General features: G+C 32.0%; 1 protein-coding gene and 1 long non-coding RNA gene across 2 annotated transcripts in view; one reads left to right on the top strand and one right to left on the bottom strand.

Annotated features, from left to right (window-relative positions):
- Window positions 1-26,656, top strand: part of LOC118199518 (uncharacterized) — a 175,341-nt gene that overhangs the window by 17,616 nt on the left and 131,069 nt on the right. The window lies entirely within an intron of this gene.
- Window positions 153-26,656, bottom strand: LOC118183626 (tubulin alpha-1C chain-like). Its single transcript, XM_085824049.1, has 6 exons — window positions 26,498-26,656; window positions 7,404-7,626; window positions 5,963-6,264; window positions 4,386-4,648; window positions 1,840-2,104; window positions 153-515 (listed from the first exon to the last, which is right to left on the bottom strand). The coding sequence occupies exons 1-6, from the start codon at window positions 26,498-26,500 to the stop codon at window positions 219-221; spliced, it is 1,353 nt and encodes a 450-aa protein (XP_085680175.1). The 5' UTR covers window positions 26,501-26,656; the 3' UTR covers window positions 153-218.

Genomic DNA, 26,656 nt, shown 5'->3' with positions numbered 1-26,656 from the left:
GATAATAATACTTAAGAATAGCACGATTCTTTTTGAATATGTCCTTTGGACTTTATATTGTTTCCATATTTTATCATAAATATAATGAAGTGTCCGAAATTGTTAAAAAATGACGTGTCCGAAATTGTTAAGAAATGACAAAGAGACAAGTCTAAATGTCGTGCATTTTATTCAAACCATGAGCCACTGAGTGTGGGGTAGGAGATCGGACGAAGTTCTCAATATTCGTCTCCTTCGTCTTCACCTCCATCATTGGAATCCAGTCCCACTTCTTCGTAGTCTTTCTCCAGAGCTGCCATGTCTTCCCGGGCTTCGGAGAATTCTCCTTCTTCCATACCCTCTCCGACGTACCAATGGACGAAGGCTCTCTTGGCGTACATAAGATCGAACTTGTGGTCAAGACGTGCCCACGCTTCTGCGATGGCGGTGGTGTTGGACAACATGCAAACGGCTCGAGGCACTTTGGCGAGGTCACCACCAGGCACCACAGTTGGAGGCTGGTAGTTGATGCCAACCTGCGGAAAAGAAAATAAATTATTTCAAGCACTTCTTGGTTCTCTTTCAATGAGTATGGTCGCTAAGAAAGCAAATTCTGCTTCTTATAACCTTATTTTAAAAATCCTACATGAAATGCCAGTACATCAAGATAACTTTTCATGCGATTGACAGTGGAAAACATTTGTTTTTGAAATAGTAAAGATAATACCGTCTTCTTTTCAAGCATTACATGAAATTAATGACAAGTGAATAAAAGCTTTGTTCTTTAATTTATTGTTTTTTATTTGACGATGAGTTTTGAAAAATATTGCTGAGCTTAAACGTTAACGCATAAAAATATCTGCGATTTAAACTTCATCTGGCATAATTAATTTAATTAGTGTATCCTCAACAACACTTACAACCGCGTTCCAAATAAGATCTAGTAGATAAGGACTTTTCACAATGCTAGAATGATAGCTGGTTTGAGTCATTCTTCAGGAACTTGCATTTTTGAGTTATCTGGCATCTTGCACTGAAAGAATGTTAACATATTCATTGCAGGGACGGTGACTATTAATTGAAATAAAATGACGTATGAACGCATGGACGTCCCGACATCTTGACGAAAGTTGTATTCTTCGTGGTGTAATTGAATTTCATAAGGGTGCCGGTCACAGACTTGTCAACAGCCTTTATGGCTTGATGATCAATGCCTAACTTGCAAAATGTGCAGGCACTTTTATTTAGCCGTTTAGAAACTAAACGAACGTTTAGGTCTTCAAAGGAACTTTGACGAAGGTTTTTGACCATTCTTCATGGTATAAACAAACTGTTATGGGCGCAGGTACCTTTATTATCAAAGTCGATGACAGTTTACTTAGATCTTCCCATAGATAGGCGTCCCGGATGAAAGTTGCATTCTTCATGGTAAAACCTGAACTTTGTTAAGTGTATCAGGCACATTTTATGCCTTGATAAACAATCTTACAAAAGATGTCAGCACCTTTATTTGAATCGGCGACTGTGCGCTTAAAAACCTTTAAACGAACGTCAAGGAATGTTGGCGAAGGCTGCATTCTTCATCGTATAACCTGGACTATATAAATGTGCCGGGCACCTTTATGTCTTCATTTTGAAGCATCCTAATACCTTCGCAAATGATGCTCAATTTAGTTGCCGAACATTTTATGCTAACTGCCGCGCTGATTCATTACCTAAGGTTTTTCAAACAAAAGTTTCGCAAAACGTCAATCTAATACTTCAAATATATAAAAAATGTAAGTGCGAAAGCTAAAAATAGAAAGTATGTCTAGAATGCTTTTACGATAATTTAATACTTAAAAATTGCTTCTAAATTACCTTAAAACCGGTTGGACACCAATCGACGAACTGTATGGTTCTCTTTGTTTTGATGGCAGCAATGGCAGCGTTCACGTCTTTGGGAACTACATCCCCTCTGTAGAGCATACAGCAGGCCATGTATTTACCGTGCCTGGGATCACATTTGACCATCTGGTTTGCAGGCTCGAAGCAAGCGTTGGTTATTTCAGCCACGCTCAGCTGCTCGTGGTAGGCTTTTTCGGCGGATATCACAGGTGCGTAGGTTACGAGTGGAAAATGAATTCTAGAAATTAAATAAACTCATAAGCATACTTAGAAAGACTTGCTCAAGAGAATTATAGGAAAAAAAATATATTCCTCGTACTCACAATTTTTTTTTTTTTTTTTTTTTTTTTGCAACTAAATAAAAATAATCTAAATCTTATAGAATTCTACTAAATTTTAGATATAGCTTCTCCAAAGTTATATGGACAGATTTTATAGAGATATATGTAGATATTCTATGGAGATTCTATTAAAAAAATTGTACGAAGTTTTTTTTTTAAACTCTCACGTACAAAATGGTGAAGATTTCAGATCCAGTTTTGGATTTTATTATAGAATTCTTTAAAATAAAATTTCTATAAATATTTTCTATAACACAATTCTAAACACATTTCCTTGCTTAAATTTTCTATAATAGTATTATAACAGTTTTTGAGCATTTGAAGGCAAAATAAAATTAGCGAAAGTTTCTTCTCTGATGAAAAAAATAATTAGATATGAATTTTTTCTGACAAAAAAATCTTAATATAGTTTTGACTTGTAATTTATTTAATAGAAATAAATGCATTTTAAGTGATAAATAAATTTAACTAAAACTAAGAAATCATTTCCGTCATCAGGATTAAATATATAATTATTAAATCATTCCTTTCAGGAATTAAAATTTTATAATTAACAGCATAAATTGAATGTTTTAATACATTTTATGATTTAAATCGATTTTACGTTTTCACAAGATTTAATTTTCATATTATCGATACATAAGCAATACCTTACAAATATTGTACAAAATGTTACACAAATTCATAAGCTAAAAAAGCTAGAGAGAAAAAGGTAAAAATTTCCACAAAAAATGATGCAACGTTATATGAATAAAACGTGTTTATTTTTGCTTTTCTACGTACTATATGGTACCCCAGAAATTGAAAATTTGGTTTGATTAAATTTTTAAAACGTTGCATATTTCTATAGAATTTCTGTAAACGCTTTATAAAATGTTTGCATGATTTGAAGAACAGTATTTAATTCATTCTATAAAAGATTCTATAGAATTTTATAGGAGCATTTCTTTAGAGGATTGCTTAGCTAGAAATTTTTAATAATTAGTTTCCTTAAGGGACATCTCGTTTTAATATGATTAACAGATTCACTCAAAAAAATCCTTTTCATTAGATTAACAGATTTCTCAAATAAAGTTTATGACAGTTACGAGTCTAGCCATCGACTCTACTCTGTAATTCCGAGGAGTTTTCTTTGTGTCGCATTCTGGCGATTTTTTCAGTATCATGTGTTTTTGTTATTATTATACTGAAATTAAACTAAAATATGCAGTCTACATTTCAAACGCGAATCTTAATAGCTTCATTTCATTCATATGCAATTCAACATTAAATGTTTGATGGCACTAAGTTTGATCGGAACTTAGCAGCAATTTTAAACGATTTCCATCGATTGAAAATGAAGCCAAAGAAATCGTGCAAATTGCAAAAGCAGTTGGTAACGAAGGAATTTTAGGTATGGAAGAAGGAAAAATCAAGGAATTAATCGAGAATGGACAATTCGATGATCTTAAACACCATCAACCGACAATGAAAGCGGTGATAATGAAGAAGACAAAACGCCGTAAACTTAAAAGAATTCTGAAAAAGTTACAGCAACTGTCTGATTTTTTAAGTGGAGATTGATCAGTGACCAAAATGGGAAAAAACAAAAGTCAATTTATCAGAAGCACTGAAAAACTATGTGCCTTACCGAGACTCTTTTAAAGTTTTGGTCATCGTTCCAAGCAAAAATTACCAGCTTTCTAAAAGTAATTATATCACGTACTTATTGAGCGGAAAGTAAACTTTGTGGAACGAGATTTTACCGAACGGGCAATTGTTAATGACCGAAACTCCGGGGTTCGGCAAGAGTTTACTATACCTATAAAGTCCTTCAAAGGCTATCACGGACGCTGCGCTTTTGAATAGCGTAAAAAACCAATCTCTTTAAAATTTTGAATCTAATATATCCAACAACACTTTGTTCTTATCACAGATGCATTAGTCAAGGCATTCGGAGTGGATAATAGAGCATAATCATGTTATATATGCGTATGCAAATTACTTCTTAAAGGACAAATTAATCGATAAGTTCTACTTTAAGAATATACCAAAGCAAATCAATTACACTGAGATATATTTATGATACTATTAATAAACTTATGCTGCAATATCGCACTAAAGAAATCGCACTAAAGAAAAATGAAATCGGAGTGATAGATCTTTTAAATCTTGCACAAAAGATTTCTTTCACGTTACCTAGGATAGGGCACCAAGTTAGTCTGAAACTCCGTGAGATCGACATTCAAGGCACCGTCGAAGCGAAGAGATGCAGTAATGGATGATACAATTTGACTAATGAGTCTGTTGAGGTTAGTGTATGTGGGCCTCTCGATGTCCAGATTTCTTCGGCAAATATCGTAGATAGCTTCGTTATCGACCATGAAGGCGCAATCGGAATGTTCTAGAGTCGTGTGGGTGGTGAGGATGGAATTGTAAGGCTCAACAACAGCTGTAGATACCTAACAATACAAGTAAATCATTATCAATTAGTCAACATAGGCATCAAATGAAATCCTAAAATTATTGAAAAGAAATCAGAACATCAAGTCACGTGATATAATGAAAATACAGATCTTGATTTTTTTGTCTGTATTTTCTCATACAATTTCCTAAATTTCTTTAAAATTTAAATTTGCAGGAATACGTTAAAAAGGAATATATGCAATACTTCTATCAGTCTTCATTTTTTTAAGGAATGCAATGGTACTTTCGAAGTATGATTTAATTGTTTTATCTGGATGAAGTTTCACTTTTTGAAAGTCATTGGGATAAAGGAATCGAATTTGTTCTGGAAATATCGGACGCAAAACTTTCTCTTGATATTACGAGTTGATTTTAACAGTTTTTCGTACTCTTTTTATTTTTAATTTCTCATTGTCAAAGCATCCTGCAACAATCAAAGATCCTTACTGAAACCTTTTTTTTTTCCATCGATGGAACTATGTTTGTACATTTTTATCTCTTCGTTTTCTATAATAAATATGTAGATCATTTAGATAAACCCGTGCTTCATCGAGCGCCAGAGTGCATTCCCATTTATCTGCTGCTAAATAGATTTCATACAAGGCTCTACTAATTATTCTGCGTTGAGCCACAAACCTTGGCTAAAGCTGGTGAAACTTACGTTTTTAAACTTTTTTAAGTTATAAAACTTGGTTTATGGATTTGTTTATTATTGTTACAGATGTATTTAAAGACTTGCAGTTGACTTCTGTGTGGGTGGACGATTTGTAACTGTACGTACCTTTTCCGCATATTCGTTTGGTTTCCATGTAGATATAATGATTGATGGTTTGTTCCTTTCTGGTTACCGAAAACACTGGGCATGTTACCATCGGGCTGCACTGTACTTACATTTCACAGCGTTTTTGAATTATGGAATAGTAATAATTATCTTCGGAAAGCGCAAAAACGTATCTTAATCCACAGCTTATTTGTGTGTGACATTTTGAAAGAGGAGTGAAAAGTAACAGACAATATTTTTCATTTCAAATACTAAGTTGATGCCAGAAAGTTTTATTCTAAAACATTCTCACCAAAAATGTGTAAAGACCCTCTGTATTAACGGCTAAGACAGTTTTCTGCAGTAATCAATCAAGTAAACATTGTTCTACTCGATACATTTTCGTTTTCCGATTGGTTTGTATTAAAATTAATATAAAATTATTTTCTATTACCTTGCGTCAAAATTACTGCAAAATTTAGAAATGATGGCTTGTTCCAAAGTGAAAATGCATTATTAGTTATAGTACAATTATTATTATTAATTTTACCTGAGGAGCAGGGTATATTGAGAATTCTAGTTTGGATTTCTTTCCGTAATCAACAGACAACCTTTCCATCAACAAAGAAGTGAAGCCGGATCCAGTTCCTCCACCGAAACTGTGAAAGATGAGAAAACCTTGTAGTCCCGTGCATTGGTCAGCAAGTTTTCGGATTCTGTCCAGCACTAAATCCACGATTTCCTTTCCGATTGTGTAGTGTCCTCGAGCATAATTGTTGGCGGCATCTTCTTTGCCGGAGATGAGCTGTTCGGGATGGTACAACTGACGGTACCCACCAGTCCTTACCTCATCTATTATAAAGGAGAAAAATAAATTCCAGTCAGTCCATGTTGATTTCAGATTAATAATTTGTAAAAAAACTATTTAAAAATTGGTGTATTTTTTCATGAGCTGTACGCTTTTGGTAGCTCATGAAACTATACTCCAGTTTATAATGGCTTTTAACGATTTTTGATTGAAGAATTTTTATTTGTAGATGGATGTCTATTACTAAAGTGGCTTCATCAAATGTGAAAATAAATCATTTACTGTTGAGAATATAGTGACATGGATAAAGCGGCTCATACCAAAGGCAATTAATATATATTAAACTGCGTGACATTATAAAAAGATTTAGAATTTTCCCACCAAATCATTTGAGGAAGGAACTATACGCCTCACCGAAATTCGAAATAGCGATATTCCGACTGCCAGTCGGATGCGCTATCAATTACAACATAAAGGCATGCTATAGAGAACACAAATATTCTTTACTTTCTTTTCCACTTTCAAACGACAACTGGGGATGAATGAGATCCAGCCGTCAAATCCAGGTGGTGAAGAATTATCGTCCACCACATTTTATTTGGGCACCAGTTGTAGAAATTTATAATTTCCCGAGCGAGTATTGTGCGAAAGGCTGCTATGCCCTCGCCGGAATTCTAACACTGGACCTTCTGATTACTAGCCAGACGTGCTACGCTTACGCGATTTCTTACAACATATTGTATTAAGTATCATGGGGAGAAAACACTAAAAGGCATAATTCTTAAGTCACGAAGCAGACGTATTTAGTGGATTCTGATGCGGCTTTGCTAACTTTCTGAATAGGAAATTTAAGGCGAAATATTTTGTATGAAGATGTATTATGAATGACTGCAAAAACAAACGGTACATGTACCAAATGTGATTTTACATAGTGACATGTTTTCATCTGAATATGTTGTTCTTTGCTCAAAGAAGATGGCAAATAAATTAAATGCCAAAAATTAGCAACAGGAATTCAATAATATGAAACAAGTGCGAAATCTACTATAAAAAGCCTTTTTAGAATAGTATTATTAATATGATACATATTTGACGACGATGGACGAATAGCTATTGAAGTAATGGTTGACGGTGGAAATCTTTAAAAGATGGAACATAAATGTTGAGTGTTATTTTTCCTTACCTACTACTGTGGGTTCGAGATCAACGAAGACGGCCCTCGGTACGTGCTTGCCAGCTCCGGTTTCGCTGAAGAAAGTGTTGAAGGAATCATCTCCGGTTCCCACTGCCTTGTCACTGGGCATGTTGCCATCGGGCTGGATACCATGTTCCAGACAGTACAATTCCCAGCAGGCATTGCCGATCTGTACTCCAGCCTGGCCGATGTGGACACTGATACACTCTCGCTGAAAGGAAAAATATTAATGAAATTAACAGTCGTCCACTAAGGTAAAATTTTAAAGAATTAAATCTGTACTACTAAATTGTAAATAATTTTTAGCTAATAATTAAAAATTTCATCAATGCTAACCACATTTTTTAATACAGCAAACAAATGGTATTTGCATTGTCCTATATTTAAATTTTAAAATTAAAAGGTTTTTCCCAATACTAGACCATGTATATAATGGCAAGCCCTTCGGGTTTATATTTTTAACTCAAATACTTAAGTGTGTTGCCATTTGGCGAAAGTAAGGTATTTAGCCTGTTACTGATAAACAAATGAAGCGATTTAAAAGCAATATGCCTTTTATTAATGGCCAGTTAGAACTGTGAAACAACACTAGTTGTATTTAAGTGAACGATTAGATTAAAAAACGATTAGACGCAAAAGTGAGGTTCGAAGATAATAGCTTTTCTGGGCCAAAAAGTATACGGCAGCGCTTGATACATTTCAGAAATTCTAAAGATATACAGTTTAAAACAATTTCGTGAATTTGCTGTTGAATTTTCTGCGGATGAAGTGTGAAAGAAAGATATTTAATAATAAAGTTAAAAAGGAAAAATAATTGCGTTAACAAAAGTGAGTCGAAAGCAGATGCATAAACTATGCGATCATCAAGAGCATAAAAAAACCCTTAACAAATACTTTTTTGAGAGATTAAAAATATAAATCCTTTCAGATATTCTTTTCTTTCTTTCTTTTTATGTATTTTATATTTCATGTGATTTTAATGAGTATATGGTAAACAAGTTTATTGATTTAAAAGCAATACGTTGCCACGGCCGGAAATAAAATACTTTTATCTTCCATGCGATAATGCCATTCGGCAAAGCATAAGATATTTTATTTTTCTTTTAAATTTATTCTGTCTGCCATTGATTAACAAACTAAGTAATCATAAAAAACCATAAAACGCAGTCTTTAATGCTATTTCTTTTACTATTTGATCTCGCTGATTTAAATAAAAATGCATTTAAATTACGATATATCTGATTAATAATTTGTATAGTTCCCCTCTTAATTTATCAAATATTCTTCTAATGTCATACGGTACATACAGAATCCATTTTCTTCTTATTAATTTTTAAAAGGCAGTTAATCTGAAAAGCAAGTCTTTCTTCGAGGTGGCTACTTGGAAATGTGTAATAATTCGTAGCAAAATTCTATAGCATTCATTAAATTTAGCCCGCCCAATCTTTCTATACCTTAAAACATTATCATTAAGCCCCTTTCTTGATTTTTTTTCGATGTTTTTTGAGAAAAATTCTACAGGTTTCGTTGCTTAAGTAGAGAGAGAAAAAAGTGATTTTGCTACGGAAATATTATGAATGCTGTTTGCTTCAGAATGCTATTTATGTTCCTTATTATCGAATTGCTGAACAGAAACAAAAGAAAAGAACGATACAATCGATATTTAAGCTAACTTCCAGTATATTCTAAAAAATAGAACAACATAAGAAAAATAATATAAATGCAGTTAAGAAGATCAGTACAAAAAGAAAAAGCTGTTAATTTTTCATTCCCCGTTTTTAATTAACTGTTAAGCGATAAGGTGCTTTTAAGCATTACGAGTAAAAGTTGAAATGATTTAAAACGTTTTCCTTCATTCCAGTCTTTTCAGTGCATAACTAAAATATATAAGTGACTGTACTGTAATATTTGGTATTCAGTACAACTTATTGCATCCATAATCTAAAATCATTAGACTGAAACGATTGATAATATTAGTGTCATCAAAAACGCAATATTTCCCCCTTATTATTGAAATTATTGAACAAAGAATAGTTGGGTTCATTACACTCATTACCTATATTTTTCTTTTCTTATAATACACATTTTATGCACCTGACCGTGCAAGCAGCTAGTTTAACAAAAGGCAAATCGAAATTATATCACATCAGTGTAGGAACCGAGTTAATGCTAAATTTTTATCTCTGTTTTTAAATAATGAAGTATCTGTACGTATGTTATGTATACATGTATATATGTATCTACGGCACGTTCTCGCCTTGTGGGAAAACGACGGCACCTAGAGTCACCAAATATTGCTCACACGTAGTCCTTCACCTCGGTTCTAGGTGGTTCGAAGCCCGAATTTTGAATTCTGAGTTTGATTTTGAATTATTTGACATTCTGTACGAATTTAATGAATTTTTTATCAAAAAACTCAGCGATTTAAAAGTGAGCGGTATCAATACCGTTTGAAATAAATATTTATCTCCAACTCAACAAACTGTTGCCAATCTGTAAAATGTAAGATTATTTATCTGTACGTATGTTATGTATACATGTATATATGTATCTACGGCACGTTCTCGCCTTGTGGGAAAACGACGGCACCTAGAGTCACCAAATATTGCTCACACGTAGTCCTTCACCTCGGTTCTAGGTGGTTCGAAGCCCGAATTTTGAATTCTGAGTTTGATTTTGAATTATTTGACATTCTGTACGAATTTAATGAATTTTTTATCAAAAAACTCAGCGATTTAAAAGTGAGCGGTATCAATACCGTTTGAAATAAATATTTATCTCCAACTCAACAAACTGTTGCCAATCTGTAAAATGTAAGATAGTTATCTTTCAGTTTTAATCAACAAACTCGGTTATTTGAAAGCAAAGTGTTGCCACCACTTGAAATAAACTATATTTATCTTTCACGCAGCAGTGTGATGCTTTTCAGTAAAGCGTAGTATTCAATTTCTCTTTTTTTAAATTTATTCTGTTATTAACGAACTAAGCGATTTAAAATAAATAAAAGCAAATTTATTTTTTATTTATTATTAGCTGTACTCATTAAAATCCTTTTGTATTTTCTGCTTCCTTGTATGAAGTACAGGAGGTATTGTAATCGCAAAATATTTTGATTTAAGATTTCAACGGAAATATCCATTTTCACCTTTCTCCTATCCCGTTTTGAATTTTTTTTTCCCCATAACGTCTGTCATACGGAGAGGAAAAAAGAACTCTTTATTTGAAAGCGGATGGTAATATGGATTAAAATTGGTTTTTTTCGTGATATCTGTACGCACGTATGTACACTGCTCAAAAAAAAAAAAAAAAAAAAAAAAAAAAAAAAAGGGACAGTGCTATATCTCCCGTTCTACTGGGCCGATTGACAAAATTCAAACTGCGTTTTTCATGTCTCGAAAGCGCGACTTAGGATATATATTAGATTTATATATAGCACTATTCTAACATAGGTATTTTGACACAAAATCGGACTTTTTCTGAAATAACATACCAATTTTTTTACATATTTCGATTCTACGACTCAAATTATGCCAGAATAACAAGTTTTGTAAAAATCGTACGAATAGTTTAAAAAATATTAGCTCTCAAAATTTTAGCTCCTCAATGTTAATTGAATTTAGCAAATATTTATTAATATCTCTTTTTTTATTAAACTTTTTTGATTTTTTCTCTCACATTTCGAAATTTTGGTTCATTCCAAATAAAATTTACCCATTTTTTGCGTTTTATTTTTTAAATTTCTATTTTTAAATAATTTCTATAGATTTTTCGAAAAAAATTTTGAATTATAACCTATAAAACTTTTACCATCATCTTAAAGTAGGTGTATTTTTAAGCATATCTGCAAAAAATTAGACTTTTTTATTCAAAATTTTCTAAGATATACACAAATTTACATAATTTCGCGTTTTGAAATTTGGCACTTTTTTTTTGAGCGATAATAACGCCAAATGTGGTCTATGGATTTTTGTTACACTGAATTGCCACAGCTATTTTTTACCTTAAACTTCAAGTAAAATTTTACGGAGAATTAATTATATGACATTTTTTCCCTCAATGATGCGTAATAAATATTTATTAATACTATATGAAAGGCTATTTTTTAAATTATAGATGATATTATTCAAATTTTTAACTATTTTTTTTTTAATTTCTCTCGTATCTTTTCTTTTTTTAAAAAAATTTAAGAGTAAGTTTTTGTAAGAGTAAATTTTTACCTTCGGCGTTTTATCGTCTGCTACTTTACTTCGTTTAAATCGAATTGTCTAAAACTGAGAATTTTCGTTTGATATTTATTTGAATTTTATGACATTAACTGCATAATTTATTTCTAAACAAACTGTTGCTTTTGAAGTGGCTGAAAGAGCGGCTGATACTATTATCCATATTTTTAAAGCACAATATATTTTTCTAGAAACATTATTAGAATAATCATTTTTTATAAAAGTCAAATTATGATATAAACATACAACCCTCTAGAGACTGAATTAATGGAAGTTCAATGATTATGTAGAAATGATCTGCAGCTACTTAATGGCTGGATAAGTCAGCAGATTCTATGGACAAGTAAGAATAATTATATAAACGACACCAACATTCTGGATTCAATAAACAACGAGGATACGATGTTTACTAAATGAATTTAAGAAGTTTTAAAACATAAAAAATCAACTCATTTTTTCCCTAAAATGTATTTTTGTGCGTAGCGTATTTTCATTATATCCTTAAAATTCTAATTTGGAATGTAATTGACAAGAACTGAATCCTAATCATCAGTAATATAATAAGTAATTATTACGGTTATTAATAAATCCTTCTTATAAAGTAATTGCAAATATTTCAAAAAACTTTCTGTCTGAATGCAAACATTTTTCTATGCAAATATTTTTAATTTTATATTAATCAAGATTGCACACCATATTACTTATTTCCACTTCAATTCTTACCGTCAGTTCTAGTAGAATTTACAAATCAATTATATTTAATTAAGGATTGGATTGGATTATTTAATTATGGCAAAGCACACGACGGCTATCTGCCTAAAGGGAGGGATGCCTTCGTGGAGGACTTTCTAAGGGAAACTGGCTCGTATACACGTTACACATGGGGAAAACCACGAAACCGCCCATGCGGCCAGCCCGTTCGCGGGATTCGAACCTCGGACTGAACTTCCAGTGTTCAGCGTCTTTACCGCTCGGCCGTTGGTGGGCTATTTAATTAAGGAATGACCATCTAAGTTAAGAAACAGCGTACCGTAACAACATTTCAATTATTGGCGCCGTATCTTTCATGTTACTCCCGATTGGCTAGCTACATGATTTTTAATGAGTATTCGGATTTTACTAGTAACTTCACTTGGAAATCGCGCTTAAACTAGGTTAGTTGGTTATTTGAACATAGAAAGAACATGGGAGCTATTTGATTAAGATGCTTTCATAGAGAATCTTTGTAAAGAGAACCTAAAAAACTACGAAAACCAACCATGCAGCCTGGGTTAGACTGAGCAGCAAACAATTAGTATTTAACAATCTTTTCTTTTTCAAATGCTAGGCAACTGATGAGGCTCCAATTTAATATTTTATTTGTAAATATTTAAAATATTGTTGTATTCTTTGACACAAAAAGCAGAATTTACGTTTTGTTAACTCGTTAGTAAACTACAAAGCCGTAGTGCAAATGAATATTCAATTTCTTTGGCAATAATTGTATTCACTTAATATTCTTGGAATATGAACTAAAGAAGGAACGTTCTCGGAAGATTAAAGAAGTGTTTAAATCCAGTGATATTAGGTTTGTCTTACAAGCTCAGGATCAAAACGACTCTGCAATTGCCCGAGTAGTTGACTTGTAAATGGATGTGAATTAAGCAGATGACTTTTAATCTTACGTTATTCAGCCAGAAAACGTATTCCAAATGTTTTGTATTGCATGACAATGCATCTTTTCATTATTCAATAACCAGTCGGAGAATCGCTTGTGTTCGGAAAATAAGTATGTATATTCAATCGTCCCGCATGTTCTTCAAATTTGTCTTCTTGTGATTTTTTTTCTTTCTCAAAAACTAAAGTTGCCTCTCAAAGGAAAGTTTTTTGACATTGAAGAGACAAAATTAATATGACATCTACTTTTAGAGGCATGTCAAAAACAGATCTCTACAAACCTTCTCTTCCATTACATGTTGTGCAGTCAGACAAAAAGTTACATCAGCGTAAATTCTATAATCTATTTTTATTACACTCTGATTACTTTATTAACATTCAGTGAATATATACTAAATCTTTTACTTTAGCTTAAGTAATTCGAAATTTTTGACGGAATTGTTGTCGGAACTAGGACTTAGAAGATAAGTCAAATGAAATATTTCGATAACCCAGTAAATTCAAGTTCGAAATTTCAATATTTTATTTTCGGAGGGAGGGGAAATGTTTTCAGTTTTGGTCCATTATACTAAGTATATTTGCTTCGATTTTTTATTTTTCCATAAAAGCGAAAATTTTACGGATGGTATACATATAACGCATAGCTTCAAATTAAAATTTAACAATATACAGAGTGGTTATAATTAAAGTTCCACATTGAAACGGTCATAAAATGAAAACTGCTGGATCAAATGTTATCAAACTTGGAAATCGTGTAAAGGAGGTCATGGGAATTTATTTTCCGCGAAAAAAGGGAAGTTCGAAACCTCACCACCAGGGGGGGAAATGGCGCTGTATGCAATATTGTTAAACGAAATATGGGTCGGAATCTAACTTAACCTTTTGTTAAACGGGTTTAATATGTTGTATACCCTTAAGAAACTTTGAAGTAGGCAAATTACCATTTAAAGACGTTAAATTCGATAAATGTCGAGTGCGCCATCCCTGTAAGTGAGAATTTCGTCCGTGAAAACCACGAATTAGCGATTAGAAAATGTGAGATCGCAAATCACTCTCACAAGTGCGTACAATCTGGAAATAGTTTTCTTACAGATCGCTAATTTGTAATTTTTTAAGCCTGAATTCGGCACTAAAACATGAAGATACTGATTCAAAACGCTTTTAATCGATTTGGGCCAAAGAAATCGCTCATGTTATCTATCTAGTTCCATTGCATTCTCCTACTGCATTCGATTGCATAACAGTCATTTCACACCGTTTACTGTTGAATGACAGCTAGTTTTATAACTGAACCATTTTTTTCTGAAGAGCAGTCGACAGCTGGACCACTGCGATTGCAGCTCACTTAGAGCCAATATTAAAATGTTTCGTGATACATGAACTGCAGTAACGTGGCATTTTAGATACTACGATTTTTATGCAGGGCTGGGCACCACCTCAAGAGTGTCGCATAGTTACTTAGGCAACATTTCACGAATGAACGTCTTATAGGCCAACACTTCCCCTCTTCCCACCAGACCTAAACCTCTGTGACTTTTGTCTATGAGGTTAACTCAAAAGCACTGTTTATGGTGATAATCTAAACAATTTGGCAGAAATGAAAAATGTGATACACTGATAACATTCCTCCTGATATGCTATGTGTAACGTGTATACGAGCCAGTTTCCTTAAAAAGTCCTCCACGAAGGCATCCCTCCCTTAAGGCAGATAGCCCTCGAGTGCTTTGCCGTAATCTAATAAGCCAAACCAAAACCAAACCTGATATGCTAAGAGCTGCTGTTGAGAATGCAGTAACATGATTTAACTTGCTTTCGGAAAATGCTGGACGCTACATTGAACATGCTTTGTAACACGTTGCGGAAAATATTAAACACATTTTAAACAGATGTTTTCGTGTCTTATTTCATTTTACAATATTGTATACAGCGCCATTTTCCCCCTGATGTTGAGTTTTTGAACTCTTTTTTTTTTTTTTCCGCCGAAAATAAATTCCCATAACCTCCTTTACACAATTCCCAAGTTTGATAACATTTGGTCCGGTAGTTTTCCTTTTATGACCATTTCAAAGTGGAACTTTAATAATAACCACCATGTAAAATAAGCTTTAAAAGTCTGACAGTTTGGTTCAAGTCCCAACTTTAAAAAATATGTATATAAATATAAATTTTTATATTAATTCTCTTAGAAAGCATGTTTTAAGAAGCTAATTTTTCTCTCGCGTTATAGATTGTATAAAAAAAACATGATATTTAATATGATTTAGATTGTTTCAGCCGGTATAAGAATCGGGTTACTCTGTGGTACAGAATAAACCCTGCTGGACTGTTTTATTTCTTTGTCATTTAGCAAAAATCTTTTAATTAAAATATTTATCCTTTGGACTTCGCTTTAAACTTTATTTATAGCTAAAATGACTAGAAAATGAAAAGCTGTCTTTAGCTGAAAAGCAATTCATATAATTGATGTTTTAAAAATTTGACAAGAATGCAAAATGTATGGAAGTCTAGCAGTCGAAAAATCTTAATTTTCTTGTCTGAGCACTGAAAACAACTGTAGAAGGAAAGAAGAAAATTAGGGAGAAAAGTAAGCAAAAGTTTGCAGGGAAATTTGGCTGTCAGACGGACCAAGATGTTCAAAAAGTTGGACGCTTTCGAATATACTATCAGGATACTTCAAAGAATTTAGGTGTTCAAAGAGAAAACAGTTGGACGTGTACACCAGCAAATACCATCAATTGAGCTTGTGTTAACAGAAAAGACAAAACGATATCATTGCAGATTAAAGTGAAGAGCGACTAGTTTTAAACTATATGGTTGTGTAAATTACGTTATAGAACATCATATCGTATCATAAATGGTGAATCCCATGATTTCCTCAGTCGAATTATTTGAAGATTCAGCAGTTTATTCAGTGATGTATGTGGATGTCACTTAAAGATGTTTTTTTTTCCCTTCCTGATGAAACAGCGGCCGAGCGGTAAAGTCGCTGAACACTGGTAGTTCGGTCCGAGGTTCGAATCCCGCGAACGGGCTGGCTGCATGGGCGTTTTCGTGGTTTTCCCCATGTGTAACGTGTATGCGAGCCAGTTTGCCTTAGAAAGTCCTCCAGGTAGGCATCCCTCCCCTTAGGCAGATAGACTTAGTGTGCTTTGTCATAATAAAATAAACCAAAACCTTTTGATGAAACCAGTCTTTCCTTTCATCTCATAGCTTCAAAATGTTTAGCCTCTAAAGACTGATAAAGGCTCTGACGAAATACTTCGTGAAGAACTTTCTAAGGGAAACCAGCTGTCATACGCGGTACACATGAGAAAATCCACGAAAACGCCCATGCAACCAGCCCGTTTACCGGGGTTCGAACCCCGGAGTGAACAACCAGTGTTCAGCAACTTTACCGCTCGGCCGTTTGTGGGCCTTTATGAAATGGAAGGCGATAACTTTATTTAAAATGATTGTCAGAAATACCAAAATGTTTCGAAAAGTTGGATACTTTTCAATATACTTTGAGAATGCTTAAAGAAACAGAGAAGAAAAATAAATTTTTTTCGTAAAATTTAGTATTCGTATTTTTTTAAATTTAAAACTTTTCAATCTTATGATATTTGATTCTTGCGATTTCAAAAATAAAATATTTGACTAAAATATGAATGACATTTTACGAAACCAAATGTAGGATAAAATTGTGTAAAGCAATGGGCACAATGATAAAACTGTTTAAAGCAGTGTATGCAAGTCATCCTAAGTTAAAATATCGGTTATACATCTCTCTTATTTATATATATTTTTTCTGAACGGAACATTGAAAGGCGTGTAAAACTGTGCTTTACTGTATTTTCTCTTTTAATATAGTATGCAGTTTTCAAACGCATCGTAGTCTGGGTTACAAAGTATTCTTCCGAAAAAAACGCAGTTCAAATAAATAAAATCAAATTCTGGAAAATTGATATTAATAAATATATTTAAAATGCTCAGTTCGAAGGAATAAATAGAAAATTTTAAAACAATTATCTGAAGAGACAATGCAACACAAACAATTAAAATAAAAGTATAAAAATTTAAAAATGACCTAAAATAATAGCTATGACGAAAAATATATATAAAGAAAACTATTTGAAAAAAAAAAAATAAACGCTGCACCTTTATTTACGCAGTTCGAATAGGTAAATAGAAATTTTTAAAACAGTTATTCGAAAAAAAAAAAAAAAAAGTGCAACTTAAACAATTAAAATGAAATTCGAAAAAGAAAAAATTACTTAAAATAATAAATTATAATTAAAAATATAATATAAAGAATATTATTTGGAAAAAAGGAACGATGGTGACTTTTTTTCCTAAGGAGACTAGGTTGCCATATATTAAGAAGTTTGCCAAGTGAAGTATTCTTGGCGCAAACTGACAAAAAAGTGCCAACATAAATTTGTGAATTTCTCCGTAAATTTTGCTCCAAATTTTAAAAAATTTCATATTTAGGCGTAATTTGAGTCGTAGAATCGAAATATGTAAAAAAATTGGTATGTTATTTCAGAAAAAGTCCGATTTTGTGTCAAAATACCTATGTTAGAATAGTGCTATATATAAATCTAATATATATCCTAAGTCGCGCTTTCGAGACATGAAGAACGCAATTTGAATTTTGTCAATCGGCCCAGTAGATCGGGAGATATAGGACTGTCCCATTTTTTTTTTTTTTTTGAGCAGTGTACATATGTATGTCGCATAATTCAAAACGATTAGCCGTAGAACGATGAAATTTTAGACGTCGAACTGCTATAACATCTAGTTGTGCATCTCCTTTTTTTACTGCAATCAGCAGTACCAAAAGTATTATATAGATATATATCCACCTACTTTACCCGGCTTCATAGTCCTTATCCTGCCTTTATTCTCGCAGTCGTTGGTCGTAGATATACTTCCAATTACGGAAGCGTTTTAAACGACGAAAATAATCACGTTTTGAAAATTGCAAATATTAAAATAAATAAATAAATAGCTTTGGGCAACACAACAAAATTTAACTTTTATGCGGTCTCCTGGTTCCTTTATTTATGTTGGATAAAGTTTTATACTCGTTATGAAAAAAATAAAAACTCAAAAAGCTCTACTCTGGTACGAAAAATATTGACCGAGATATTTAATTTCAAAATTTGCAATTTAGAGTGTCATTTTTATCTTGCCTTTAGGGAATGGTTAATTAAATTAGAATAACTTGAGGGAAAAAACTTGAGAAGCGCCGCAAAAAATGTGTATAATTTAATGGGCATACGCGGAAGTCATGTGGTGTCCAGATCAGATTTTTCTTTTTTATGAAAGCTATTTTAAGCGGTTATTCGCGCAAGCGGATTTCGGTGTAAAACTATTTTTTTAAAACTTTCATCGCTCACTAGGACTGCAATACGATAACTTATTACAGGTATCGAAACAGAAACACCCACTTATAACACCTACAGACATTTCTCCTCCTTTGCCGCCCCCATAAGCACCGCAAGCACCATACGCGAAAACCAGTTCCCCTCAGAGACATTATTATCTATCGTTGACCTCGATTTCCGCAAAGCTACTATTCCATAAAAGGCGATTCTCAATCGCACGCGCATCGCCTCATTTATGAATTGCGAAGCTGCTGACTTTAAGCTGCCCGTTTTTTGGGGTCATGAATTCAGACCGCGGAAGGACAGCGGGATTCGAGTAGACAAATGTCGAGGACTATTAATCGTCCCTCTTTCACGGAAGGACTGTTTTACAGGCTATATGTCAAATTTGCGTCAAATCTCCGATTCCTGTCTATCCTTGTTCGATTAATATTATGTCTATCACGGTAATAGACGTATTAATATTACTCGTACTGTCCCTAAAAACTACAGAATCCGTAGTCAGCAATACATTTATTTGATTTGCGATAATTCTTCACGTGATGTTTGACCTAAAATAACACTAAATCGAACCATTTCAGTAGCAAGATTTTTGAAGCGCTTATTTAATGGTGAACCATCTTTCTCTACTAATAAATAATGAAGAATCTGTATGTATGGTTATATGTTCCTCGCATTGAGGAAAAACAATGCATCATGTTTCAAATCATCATGCTGCAAACTCAGATGCCACCGAGTTTTGAACACACGTAATCTTCATCCTGTCAACGGTCAGTTTTCTTAACAAGATAACTTGACTAATTTTCATTGTCTTTTTAACTTTAATTATTAAACATCAATTTTTTTTTCACTTACGCCACATAAAATTCAACAATAAAAGCACAAATTTTTTTAAAAAAAATCTGGTGTGGTGACACCACATCGGCATATGAAAGTATACACACTTTTTGTTGCACTTCATATAAACTTACTTTATCGAATTATTCAATTATCTCTAAAGACAAGTTTAAAATGACATCAAAAATTGCAAATTTTGAAGCTGAATATCCCGGTCAGTTTTTGTTGTACGGAAATCAAACTTCTTCTAATTTTATTTTTTCATAATGAGTATAAAACTTTCCGAAATATAAGTATAGGAACTGGTAGACCGCATTAAGAGTTACATTTCGTTATTTGTCCAAAATTATTTTTTTTTAAATTTGATATTGTCAAAATATAAATATTTTCGTCATTTAAAACATTTCTGTAATTGGAAGTGTATGACTATTACAAAGATTGCGAAACTAAAGGCCAGGTAAGAACTTTTAAGCCGGATAAAGGGCTGGTGCCGATTTCAATTAAAAAAAAAGGGGGGGGGTTCAGAACTAGATGTTGTAGTAGTTCCATATACAAAAACACTCTACGGCTAATCGCTTTTAAGTTATGCGAAATACATAATACACACACACACACACACAGATATATATATATATATATATAACAAGCAAGGTAGTTAGTACAATACTGTATGACCAATTTGGTCTAGATAACATTTTGCGCAATATGCTGCAAAATAAGGAAATTAGAAATTGTAGTAAGCTCGCCTAAAAGTTACCAGGAGCTGTGGCTCCAAAAAGTTCAACACGTTTTAAAAAACAATGTCATTGAAGGGTGAGAAATATGCTACACGAGAAAGGAAAAAAACACAGTAAAATACTCAGCGTTGGAAACTAGTAATGGCAAAAAATACAGTAAAATACCTATGGATGTGCCATTTGAGAAATTAATACATATGAAAATCAAACCAAGTAACAAGTAAAACATAAAACAAAACAAAAAAAAAAAAAAAATCAGATAAAAATAGAAAGCGGAAAATGGTAAATTAGCTGAACTCGACTTCCAAACTGGCTTTTCAAGGGAAATATCTGATTTGAATGTGGAATCAAGCTAACTTCCATTACGCGTTTCGCCGAAACAGACAATTGAAACTTTTTTGCTACAAAATTTTTTAATTTAGACAAAGTGTCTAAGTTATGGTATATGAAAGTTTTTTTAATTATAAGTTATTATGAATTATATATATACGTATGAGCGAAAGTACAGACGTCACGAAAAAAAAATCCCTTTAGAATTCACTTTAAATCCATTTCACTATCAGTTTTTTTTTGGGGGGGGGGGGGAAACAGATTCTCGAATACAGACTTCATGCAAAAAAGTCATCCAAATAGATCCTGGAATGGTAAAAACGAATATGTCTGTTGAAGTATGATAACCGAGATTTTTCGCGATCACTATACTTCCTTAACTTCGCACAAGGAAGTGAAAGGCATGCTCTTTCGGATCCCCGATAGTGTTGTCATAAATTTTTTATGTCTTTTTATATTATTGTTTTTAGTAACGTTTAGTGACAATATCCTTTTATTAGAAAAGTGATACGGGCACAAAATAGACGTTACTAACTGCATGTCTGATGCAAATAATCTTTTCAAGAAAATCATATAAACGGTTATGAATATCACAAGAGTAGTTAGGCTACAGGTACTTGATGAAGATACCCCAATTTTCTTACTTAGCAACTTTAAATAATTTATAGATTTTTCCTGATAAATAGCTTGATGCATGCAGAAAACTATTTCTAATTTCCCGTCCGTTTCAATTTTATAAGCTTACTATTTCCAGCTTTTGTAAAATCGAATTCTGAAACTCCTTACAAAAGAAATGCAGCTTACCTTCCACGGAAAATAAATGATTTTGGGGTATGAAATATCCACTGGCATTGAGAAAGAACCCTTTGAAATGTTCCGTGACCGTGTAATGATGAATAGTTGCGAAGTTACATGATACGGGACTGCATTTAGGAACTAAACTCTAAAAGGGATCGTCAATGGCCATTGCCCATTCGTCATTTTTGTTCGAAACGCGGGTCGACGAACTTACGCAGACATATTCTTTGTTCTCAGTAGCACTGCCTCCCATTTGCGTAATATTTTATTACTATTACTTTTCAGATTCGCAAGACAGACCTTTAGAAACGAATCTGTTTATATTTCAATTTGTTGATTGGGTTTCAAACACTGAATGGAAGTTTTTTTTTTTATTACGAATCTGTTGTTCAGATAACAGTAAGAAAATAAAAATAATCATTTTAAGGCTACAACTCATATGTAATAAGTATTTTGGCGGAATTTGGTAAAAGATTTTATTCAAACATACATTTGCTAATTGCTTAAGGGTTAATTAAGATAGCTTTACTGGTCACATAGCCAAATATATTCAACAAGTTAAAAGTATTATTCAGTCGAGATGGGAAATTTTACTCATTCGAAAGACATTAAATTAATTATTATCGCAGGTATTTTTATTTTAAATTTGTAATAATAAGTTTTGAAGGCAGAAATAAATTTTTCCGAAATATTGGATTTGAATTGGAATATTTGAATACTGAAAAACTGGATCTGAACATCTGAATTGGTATAATGGAGTACTGAAAAATTGCATTTGGATATTTTGTAGAGATATTAGGTATTTTTGAAGCAGGAGAGATGAAAAATGAGCAATGCCCTCCGCCGAGAGTTGAACCACGGACCTCTGGAATACCCGCCCAGCGTGCTGAGCACTGCACTACGAAGGCATTCTAAGAAGGTGGGAAAAATACCTCTTATCACAATGATTTCCTGTCATGTACTATATTAAGAAATGGACCGAAATACTCTATTTCCCCCTTTCCTTTCCTCATTTTATCGTCCGAAAATCGAGAGGTGAAAATTATGCAAACCATTTAATTTAAGAAGGATTCGGTTATAGGAAAAGCATAACAAATGAAAAGCAGTCGTGAAGAAAAGTATCTGTAAGTATCACGCGATATCATTTCTTTAAAGATAAACTTATATTTCCAATAAGAATAAATAGTAATATTAATTTTATAATATCTAATAATATATCGTCATTTCTACTTCCCTGTAACCTGAATCTCGCCCGTTCTTACTTTTGCCTTTGCTACTCCTTAGGCCTCGACTCATCCAAAAATGATTACAGAGTGTTCAGCTGAGTCAGCGAAATCGTGGACTGAATATCAGTTCGTGTTTGCTTCGCCATGAATTTCTTGTATTACGCTGCCTTCAACACTTGGAGCGGAAAGATTCGGCGTGACATTCGCAGATAGTTTGCCAGAGTTTATTAGTAAGTCGAAAATAATCACTACGTGGATGAACCCATTTTGAAATTCAGAGGAGCTCATTCACTGAAGACATGCCAGGAAATTCAGTAAATGAAGTAGTCATGAACTGATAACATTTCTATGAACTGTTCCTAACTTATTACTCCGACATGTGAGTAATTAAAATACTATTTCTGTGAAGGAACTCTTATGAAAATATCTTATAGAGTTCTATAAAAATTTCTAATGATAGGCTTCATTAGAATCCTTTAGAATTATAGCCCAATTTTCTATAAACTAAGTCAGAAAACTTTAAAAAAATTCTGTAACATTTTTAGGTATTTATAGAAGCTCTATACAAATCTGTGTAAATATTCTGTAGAGATTTGGGTTGATATTGTATAAAATTATACTGTTTCTAAACTTTTTACGTATTGAATTTTAATATGCATAGCATTAGCCAATGGAATTCGAACTGAAAATATGAGATTCCTTTCATATAAAATTGGGCTAAAACTCTAAAGAAAGCAAATTTTCAACTTTAATTTTCTGTAAAAGGCACTATAAAAGTGTTTAAGTATTTAAAAGCCGTATAAAATCAACAAAATTTTCTTTTGAGATTAAAAATAAGAATTAAATTTTCATTTTTTAAAGAATTTTTAAGTCAAATTTTGAAATGGAAAGTTGGAATAAAACCTTTCGGGGTAGATGGAGTTTTTTCTTACAAAATATTTTAATAACGTTTCAATTTCAAAAAATATTTAAATAAAAATTTTAAATTATAGTTAGTTAAAATTAAATAAATAGTTAAATTCAATTAAAATTAAGAAACGATTTCTCTAATCAAGAGTACATGTATATTAAATAAAAATATTTATTTTAGGAACTAAAATTTTGTAATTAACAGCATAAATTTAATCTTTTAATTAATTTACTGATTTAAATTGCTTTTACGCTTTTATAATATTTATATTTTGTTTTATGTAAACAATACTGTACAAAACAAAATGGACAAAATGTTACATAAATTTAGAAGCTAAAAAACGTTAAATAAGATAAAAATGGCGAAAGTTCCATTCAAACACGATGTAACACCTTATGAATAAAAAGTTGTTTATGTCTGCTTTTCTCTGTTCCATCAGAAGTAAAAATTTATTTTTGATTACAGTTTCAAGCGGAATTCTATAGAATGCCATTCTCTAAAGGCTTTATAAATCTCTGCATGATTTCATAACACAACATGTACAGATTTCTGTTCTGTGAAAGGTTAATAAAATCTTTAAGAAACAGCGAAAGGAAGTAAAAATTTATTTTTGATTACAGTTTCAAGCGGAATTCTATAGAATGCCATTCTCTAAAGGCTTTATAAATCTCTGCATGATTTCATAACACAACATGTACAGATTTCTGTTCTGTGAAAGGTTAATAAAATCTTTAAGAAACAGCGAAAGGCCTGATCTAGGCTATTAAAATAATCTACTTTCGTTAGAGGATATTGAAAGTAATTATGCATTTGGTTAAAAAAATATATTGTAAAGATACGTTGATGCATCTATTAACCTTATTCATACATTAATTTAACTGCAAGGATATTAGAGAATGAAAGTAAAAAAAAAAAAAAAAATATGTTGAAACTTCGTAGTCAGTTTTACTCTACCAAGGCCATACGCCATGAATACGAAAGAAATAAAGAAACCTTGTGGCAACATTAATGAAGTATTCCAAGGTCAAAATTAACGTTTCTATTCCGGAAAAAAAAATGAAATTAAACAAAATAAACCTGCCTTATTAGCCGTTCTCTAATCTTATTATTAAACAGCCAATGGAATATCTAGAAGTAACGAATACTTAAAGAATTTAAAGCTATTAATTAATCAGGTAAAATGTAAAGAATATATACTAAGTGGGGAAAAGTAATTAATTTCGAAAACTCCTATTAAATTAAAGTTACGAATGTAAGTAACAATGTGAATTAGATATTTTAAGAGGTTTTTCTTTTCCGAAAAGTGAATTATAAAATAACATTTCTAGCGCAGCTTGTGATAAAATTTACATATATTAAATAAAAATATGAGCTTATCATATATAGAATATTATTACATAACATTATATCAAGCAAGGTAGTAATTACAATACTGAATGACCAATTTGGTCTAGAAAACATCTTGCGCAATATGCTGCAAAATAAGTAAATTAGAAATTGTAGTAAGCTCGCCTAAAAGTTACCAGGAGCTGTTGCTCCAAAAAGTTCAACACGTTTTAAAAAAATTAATACATATGAAAATCAAACCATTTAACATACATAGTATTCTTCCTTTAACTTTCCTGGTATTGCTTATAAGCGTATATGATACTTAGTATTTCTCTAAACATGAAATTAAATAAAAGTATAAGATAACCGTTAATATGAAATATTAGTAGCAATAAAAAGTATTAGATAATTGTAAAATAACAGTTCTAGACAAAAAAAATTTTTTTTCATGCCTAGCTTCAGAATATTTTATGCAGATATTCTGATTCCTTATTAGTTAATCATGCATTTAATAAATTTTATGATAACTTATTTACGAAAATAGTTTTGCAAATTAACATAGCTTTATAAAAACTGAATATATTAAATTTTTGTAATGTTATAATAGTTAAATCTTGAAATTCTATTTTGATTTCGTATGGGTTTATTCATTTCTTGAAGAATAAAACTGTCGACTTGCCGAAAATGTATCGTTAGAGTGTATTTTAATCTACTAATTTACTCACTTTATGTAAATTCCAAGATTTTAAACCCTTATACAAAATATTTTATTCTCATTTGTGATATTAATTTTGAAATTTTATATCATAGATCAGATATTATACATTATACAAATTTATATAACTAGCCTCTTGAGCAGTCAACCACCTAAAATAGTTATAATTAAAATAGTTATAATTTATATAATTATAAAAAAGAAAAATATAAATAATGATTTTTATGAATCCAGCTAATGTAATTTTCATGGCTCGATTTACTAACAAACTGAAATGAATGAGGTTATTCCTTTAACTCGCTTAGTTTTTTTAATTAATACAAGAATAAATTTGAAAGAAAAATTAAATGTTATCTTAATGCTTTACTAGACGACAACATACTGCTTAGCGGAAAATAAAAATACTTTAATTCGGCCAGTGGTAACACTTCGATTCAGTTCGAAAGGCAAGAATATTTGACTTCTTTATGTATCGTGGAATTTTACTAAATTTGAAGTAATTAAACCTTAAGATTTGCTGAGTGGCAAAACAGAGCCTTTATGTCGCTGATCTTTTAATCGAAAACTCTTTAAATCTGTGTCAGATATGAAATACTAAATATAAAAAAAAATATTCGAAATTCAGAATTCCAGCATCGAGGTTGGACGTGTTCGGGAAGACTATGTGTGTTCAACACTGAGTTGTTATAGGTGCCGCCGTTTTTCCACATTCCGAGGAACACATATACCAGGTTCTTCATAATGTAATAGTAGAGACATATTAAATATTTATCTAAATTGTATCATAATATTCAGAATAGTAACATTTATTATATTATTACTTCTGCTTTCATACATTAATTAGCAAAACTTATTTCAATTCATCCAAAAACTTTCTCAAGGTACATTTTTTTTTCAAATTATTTTTTCAGTTTACAAGTATATTAATTAAATAAGATAAAATCGCACTTACCATGTTTGTATGAAGATTTAAAAGTGCTTAAAAATAAAATTCGTTAAAGAGTATGGAATATCTGTGGAAGTTCGCGGACGACGGAGGTGCAAAGGCTCCTGGCACGAACTATAAAATAAACTCGAACGATTTAGAACGGGAATTTTTATAATCACGTTC

This window comes from Stegodyphus dumicola, chromosome 9 (assembly GCF_044657685.1).
Source record: "Stegodyphus dumicola isolate Sdum_Otavi_A_Nest chromosome 9, ASM4465768v1".
NCBI classification, from domain to species: domain Eukaryota; kingdom Metazoa; phylum Arthropoda; class Arachnida; order Araneae; family Eresidae; genus Stegodyphus; species Stegodyphus dumicola.
The sequence above is the reverse complement of the archived record's forward strand: the minus strand, read 5'-3'. Positions and strand labels throughout refer to the sequence as shown.